This window comes from Cupressus sempervirens, chromosome 2 (genome assembly GCF_028749045.1).
Source record: "Cupressus sempervirens isolate cs-2001-9-10 chromosome 2, ASM2874904v1, whole genome shotgun sequence".
Taxonomy (NCBI): domain Eukaryota; kingdom Viridiplantae; phylum Streptophyta; class Pinopsida; order Cupressales; family Cupressaceae; genus Cupressus; species Cupressus sempervirens.
Genome location: NC_143119.1, coordinates 130,935,708 through 130,943,069, shown reverse-complemented (window position 1 = coordinate 130,943,069; position 7,362 = coordinate 130,935,708). Strand labels below are relative to the sequence as shown.

Sequence of the window (7,362 nt, the reverse complement as noted above, 5' to 3'; positions counted from 1 at the left end):
TTCTTTTGATGTCTTATGATCTTTGTAAAGTCCCCCCTTAATCAATATGCATGTGACAAGTTTATCAATTAGTTCTTTAGTAAAAATATTTCTAGATCTTGTATACACACAAGGTCCTGCTTCTATGTGTCTAAAAGAACTGTAGTTAACAACATGTTGTAATCTTGCAATTCACAACGTATGGTGCAATACCTCCCACATAAATATTTCCTCATATAATGGAATTGTTCTATCAGTTTTTACAAAAACTAGGTTCAACCCTATTCCTTTCTCCTCCCATTGAAAAATTATAGAGGTCAATAGGAAACTTAAACTTGTAAAGAACAAGGGACAAAGAAGAAGAAAATGTGTAAAAATTGCATGGTAAAAATAGTGGACCAATAAATCCCCTACTTGGATGTCTTGTCTTTACTTCCCATAACAGGCTCTAGACAAGTAGAGCTTTGATTACTAATGAATTAAATAATAGTAATCATCATTAAACATAGAGATGTCCCTTTAACATGTCCACCTACTGAAATATGTCATCTATTCATGTACATTTTCATACAATTTAATATAATACATACACACTAGTTATTGTTACAATGTTTAATAGAATGAACACACTCAAAGTATTGTTGCAAAGCCCAAAACTAGCTCAACTTTAAATATGTTCCTTTCTATTTTATGTCTTCAAGTAAATATCATTTTTCTATTATTATAAAGATTCACAAAATACAAAAATATTGAAAAAACTTTTATAGCCAAGCATATAAAAACAAAACAAAAAATTGTCTTTCTTGATTAATTGATCCTCTTTCTTCTCACTTCAACAATATTTTAAGTACAACTTCAAAGATTTAGATTTAGGAAAGAAGTCCATTACAATTGAAAAATTTGAAGGACTAAGAGATAAGAGTTGATTTTCCTACTCCTCACTTCTATCTTCATTAATTGTCCCAAGTAGCACTTTTAGAGCTTCCTAACCTTAGCTGGATATTTTTTCATTTCTCAACATCAAATCCTAATTCATGTGGGGAATGTGTGAGTGTCTTTTTGTAATCACAGTCTAAAGAAAAAACTAAGAATAACACTTTATAATGATAGTGTATAAGAGTCTTTTGGATTCCTTAAAAAAAGAATGCACCTTTTGCTGAAAGTTAAATTCAATTTCAAATTGAAGAAAAAATGTTAGAACAAAACAATTTGCCCTTCTAAGTTATAGCTCCTCCAAAAATGAAAAAAAATGTAGATGAATTGTTTTGACTTCTGCAACAAAAAAAATAGCCACAAAGGGCAAAGTAAAGTTCCCATGGCCGAAAAACCCATGTGACTAGATGCTAAAGTCCACAAAAGTACACTTCAAAAGTGAAAAAGCTGGACAGGGACACAAATATTCTAAGTTTGAGGGTCATCAACTTTTAAATAAAACTCTATAGGCAACCTTAAGAGGCTTGCATTTGAAACCTCCATGTTAAGACATTTAAGCATCGCATGAAGACTTGAATCCTAGCTTAAAAGTGTTCAATATTCAAAGTTGACTTATTTTTCTAATTTTCCTTAAAATATGACGTTTAAGAACGACCTCCCTGCTATGCAATGCACAAGCTTTTACTTGAAGAAATACAAAACTGCTTAGCACCCTAAAGATGGCCGCCTGGAGCCAAGAGCGCAGACTATACACAAACCTTCGTCCACTGTCGCATGCACAGAGGGCTGAATGCACTATGTGTGACAGCTGAAGCAGAGGTCGCCTATGCAGAGAGACATGGGCGTATGCAGATATCGTGCCTCAATGCATGGTCTCTGTGAGGGAATGAATTAGCCGCCGCTTATTGAGGGAGATAGTTGTCTAAGGAAGGGCAAGAGTCATTCAAACGTCAAAATTATAGGGATTTGACCAAAAACTAAACCGTCCACACTGAACTATACAGAGCTGGTTGTAGCCGCGTGATCAAACCCTTTGTACGATATTGACATTCGAATATCTCAGATCATGTTTGATACCATGAACATTTGTACCAAGATCATACCATCTTTGATACCATGAATATTTCTGTCAAGATCTGAGAGATTAAATGAAGCACAATCAAAACCAAGTCAAAATTGAATTGCATTATGTCATCTATTCATGTCGATTCCCATACAATTTAATATAATACATACACACTAATTATTGTTACCAATGTATAATAGACTGCACACACTCAAAGTATTGTTGCAAAGCCTAAAATTAGCTCAACTTTAAAATATGTTGCTTTCAATTATAAAGATTCTCTTAATACAAAAATATTATTATTATTATTGTTATTTTATAATCAAGTATATGAACACAAAAACTAAAAAAACTTATATTCATGTTTATTTCTATTAAATTTTATTTGATATTAAAATTACAAAAAACATGTCTAAAAAATACTTTCTATTCATATCTACTTCCATTACAAAATACATTCGACATGCCCATTTTTATAAGACATTACAAAATAGTCCACTAAAATTATTGTTGCAATTCATTAAAAATGCCTACATTTACATTATTGTTGTGAAGTTTAGAACCAGCTTGAAAATTCTTTGAACTTAAATCTTTATATCAATAATAGTTTTGCATTTAGAAATATAGAAAGATTAGAAAGAAATCTATATAATCATAAAGACAAACACAAAATAAAAATATACTCTTTGTTTGAATTCTTGAAATTAAAGCTTTTGCCTTGACAGTAATTATTTGAATGAACTTTTCTATGAGCTACTAAAGAATCTTTTAGTATAATATCTAAAGTAGAGATAAACATTAAAAAACTTGAGCCTAGTTTTGACAGCACAAAAAATTTAATTGATCCTCTTTCTTGTCACTTCAACAATATTTTAAGTACAACTTCAAAGATTTAGATTTAGGAAACAAATCCTTTACAATTGAAAAACTTGAAGGACTAAGAGATAAGAGTTGATTTTCCTTCTCTCGACTTCAAACTTCATTAATGGTCCCAAATAGTACTTTTAGAACTTCCTCTTTTTAAATAAACAAATTGTTTATTAGTATATTGAAAATAAAATAAATTTAATTAAATATAAGTATGTTAGTAAAATACATATATTCAAAATATTATTAAAATAATACTATTAACTTGAAATTTGATATTATTTTTGGTTTAAATGTAGTAAATTCATTTTTAAAACCTTCAAAATGAGAAGTCTCACAAATTTATTTATGTGGTTCTTGTCTTATTCTTTTCCATTTTTACAATAATTAAATTTTATTTCTTGTTTCAATTTTATATCAGCTTTGGTTTTTGTATTGTTTATATTTTAAAGATAGATTATATTAAATATAGGTGTACTAATAGAATACATATTTAAGTTAATGTTATAAAGCATATAATTAGCCTAAAATTTTATAAACTTTACAATATGTCGTATTTTGTTTCACTTTATATTCATTTTAAAATCTTATTAATCATCAGTAGAAACATTTCTATAATAGTAAGAATAAATATGAAAGAAAGAAAATTTTCCTTTTTCATATTGATTTGTAAACAATATTTAGAATACATGAATTACAATTATTAACTAAATCAATATAATTAATTGAACTAGCTCTTTCATCAATATAGATAGTAATTAAACTATTATAACAAAAACTATAACATTATCTCTTCTTTTTTACATAAATTTTATTGAACATTAGTATATTAATAAACCATATGTATCCTCAAATTACTATTAAAAAAAATGAAATTAAGTGATAACCAAATTTTATATGAAGCATAATCACCAAATACAACAGACACTTCTCAAATTGTAAATAAACCCAAAACACCAAAGTAGAAAAGTTCCGCTCTAATCATCTCAACTTTCATAGAATTTTATGAAACATATACATTTAAATTATTGTTAGCTGGTCGAATTTCATGGAAACAATCCAATCAAATTAATGCTAAGACAACAAAATGGTAATTGATTTATCAGACTTCCTATGTTAGATATCCCCAGGTATGCCCGATGGTAGCCAATCTCGGAGCCGGAGCAATGCAGATGAAGTAAAGGGGCTAGCACTGGCGTCGTTCAGCAAATGGAAGCCGGGCCATTTACATCGTCCTCTCGTATCCGCCCCGGGTCCCGAGTTTTTATACTCTCCAAAATATACAGTCTTTGAGTCGTCACGGCCGCCCCATGAAAGCCAGCCCACCGGATCAATAAGACCACCCAGACGAGAATTCATGACGATTGTGCGGGCGAATGATCCCCACGGCCTCCCCAGGTATGTCTTCGCAGAGTGACTGGTAGCGTCGTTTGACCAGGCGACTTTACAATTGTCCAGAACAATTGCTGTGATATCATACGGGTGTACTCTGTCTTGAGCCGTGATCACGTTTTGCTGACCGGGGATGGGTGTTCTCAGGTGAATGCTACATTTCTGGAAGACCGCCGATGGGTTCCCGCAGATGAAATCGACGGTTCCATAGATCTCGCAGTCTCTGTAGAATTGGCGCATGGAATACGCGTACAGTGTGTCTTGGTAGCCCTCCAACCTGCAACGGTAGAAGGCTGCCTTGTCCGATACCACCAGCAGAGCGAGTCCCCGATCTTTTTGTGGACCTGCCGTGTTCTGAAACGTCAGGTCGCGAGCCACGAATCCGTTCGCGAACACAGCTGCATCGTATACAAGACAATTAACACAATCAACGTTGGAATTAACTAATTTGAATCGCAAAACAAATTGACTTTTTATATCAACAGTGAATAAACAAGAGTTATAACCATACCCACAGCCGCGGTTTTGGTCATTGCATATCCATCGCCGGTGTTTTTGGCAGTAGTAATGACAGTGGCGTGGATGCCATCTCCCACAAACATGATATTAGGTTTGTTATACGGCACCTCAACGCTCTCTCTGTACACTCCTGCTTTGATACGGATGACGTATCTGTGCGGATTATTCGCAGGAGCAGCTGCAATGGCTTCTCCAATCGTCCTGTGACGCCCGCTGCCGTCTTGCGCCACGATCGCGTCCGTCTGAGAAGTTTGCAAAAGTCTTCGAGACGGCCACCAAGGCATGAACCCGTCTTCACCCACCCCATGATCATCTCCGTCACTTAACAGACTTCGCTTGAGATGTGTAGGCGCCCTGCCCATGATCCACAGCTTGTTAACCAGAGCCATACTGTCACTCACAGCCACCGAAGCATCATTCATGGCGTCGGTGAACGTGAATTGACTGAGATTTACGTGAGCATGTTGAAGCTCTCTTTCACAGGTCCGATGATTAGTATGGGCTGCGCTGAGTAAAGTCTGAATGTGCATTGCATCACTCCACTTCAAATCAGTTGAACTGGAGCGATGCAGTCTTAGCTCAGTGTCCTTCAAATGATTTACAGCAAGGTCGTAAAATGTTAAGCAATCTGCTATCGCAGGGCTAGATTTTCCATCGAATGGCCCTCTGCCTGCCCAACCCAGAGGGGGAATCAGGTCGTACACCCTTTCGACTCTACTTAAACTTTTCTTCAAAGCAATAAAGGTGAGATTTTTGGGAGAAGCTGTAGACGAGCTTGGATCAGCCTGAAGTAGACTAGAGTGGCATGACTTTGGATCGTCGGCCAATTCGCAGGCAGATTGAAGACTGTAGCTATGGGTTTTTGAAAACAAGACAAACGTTAGCAAGCTAAGAAGGAATAACCTGTTAGAGGCCATTTTTCTATTCTCTGATAAAAACGACTTTGTATTTTGTCATTTATATGACGAGAGGAGAAGTAGTTGGATGTGGTTTCGTGTGTTTTGCTGGAGGCGATCCCTGTTAATTGGCATTAGAATAGGTCTTTTGAATCAACTCAAATTGAACCCAACCTGTATGCAGCACCCAAAATTATCCATTTATTGTTGTTATTAATTATTTGAAAATAATTTTTAATTAATTAACAATCGAAATGAGACGAATGTAACATTTTTTAACAGTTTATAAATCTCTTTGGGTGCCGCATCGACGTTGCCCAAATTGAAAATCGCTAAATAAAAGATATTAATTTAAATCAATAAATCAGTAGAAAATAAAGTTAAATGAAATATCGCCAGAGCGTTTGAAGCTGCCAAAAGATAGGGATACGAACACCGTAACAAGGATCTGGTCATTCAAAGGCCTGATAACTAGTTTCAATAGGAAACGACTTGTGGTTTCAATCACTTGTAATTATGAGGCTCTGAAGGTGGACTTAGAGTTTTACTTTAACCCAAACTGATTGCCCCATTCCGTAGAAGACTACTCAGCCTCCAAATAAAATGTAAGATCATTTCTGAAATATTCCTAATCCTCTAATGTATGGTTCTCTTTTTTAAAAAAATGAGTGCTATTTAGATAAAACGAATCAAATAGATTAAAATTATAAACTGCCACGTAGTGGCAAGTAGATTGTAATAGAAATAGCTATTAAATACTATAATAATTAATAAATATAAATATAGATGTATAATAAAATTATTATTATTTATTATGTATTATATATTATTTTAGTATTATGAAATGTCTTTAAAAAATAATATAATATAAGTTGACTCTATAATGATTTCATGGAAAATTTAATAAATAATGTTATTGAATCAACAAATAATTTAATGTCATTTTTTCTTTTTTTAAAATAATGTTATGGTTAATTGTGAAATTTTTGTCTTATGTGGTACTTTTGGTTAATGTGGATATTAATCGTTTTAACATCAGCAGTTTGCTACTAGATTATTTTTTGGCATATTATGTATGTTACGGGTAGTATGGTTGATATTGATATTTTGAAGTATAATGTTATGGTGTTAACCATTACAATGTTTACGATGTCCAGAAAATGGATTGGTTAGATAGTAGGGGGTAACTACCAGCTATATCCAACCTTTTGTGCTATGGGGTCAACGCCCCTTTCTTGAATGTTATCTAAATACATTAAAAAGAAAAAAATTAAAGATATATTGAAAGTTAGTAAAAAAACTTTAAATTCGAAATGGCAATGTCTTATATAAAAATGGTAAAAAGTAAGTATTTAAAATCAAGTAATATATCTTAAATATAAAGTAGTTATCATTAAATTTATAAGTAATTTAATCAAAAGAATAAAAATATTAAATACTGATAAAATATAATAATAAGATAAAGTATAACCAAAAATAATAATAATATGGAAGATTTTAGTGTTAAAATCTCATATTTAATCTTTAAAGAAATAAGGTTATAAACCTTAACATAATATGAAATTAACAATAAAACATTATACATTGTTAGATAAAAACATATCTCATGTGCTAAAGAGATATCTCAATAAAGATTTATAATATATGTTCGTTACTTTTAATTTTATTAGTACTCAATTACATGTATCATTTTCATTTAAAGAGCATAAA

At 32.6% G+C, this 7,362-nt stretch overlaps 1 protein-coding gene across 1 annotated transcript; it reads right to left on the bottom strand.

Moving 5' to 3' along the window:
* Positions 1 to 3,815: 3,815 nt before the first annotated feature.
* LOC149571390 (pectinesterase-like) lies at positions 3,816 to 5,673 on the bottom strand. Its single transcript, XM_089809036.1, has 2 exons — positions 4,749 to 5,673; positions 3,816 to 4,635 (listed from the first exon to the last, which is right to left on the bottom strand). Exons 1-2 carry the CDS (start codon positions 5,671 to 5,673, stop codon positions 3,962 to 3,964), a joined length of 1,599 nt encoding a protein of 532 aa, XP_089665162.1. The 3' UTR covers positions 3,816 to 3,961.
* Between the last annotated feature and the right edge of the window lie 1,689 nt (positions 5,674 to 7,362).

Bases quoted from the DNA above. Each gene is read 5' to 3' on its own strand.
- LOC149571390 (XM_089809036.1), bottom strand. From the start codon at position 5,673: ATGGCCTCTAACAGGTTATTCCTTCTTAGCTTGCTAACGTTTGTCTTG. The intron at 4,636-4,748 runs GTATGGTTATAA...TATACGATGCAG, and splicing joins GACCAAAACCGCGGCTGTGG to CTGTGTTCGCGAACGGATTC.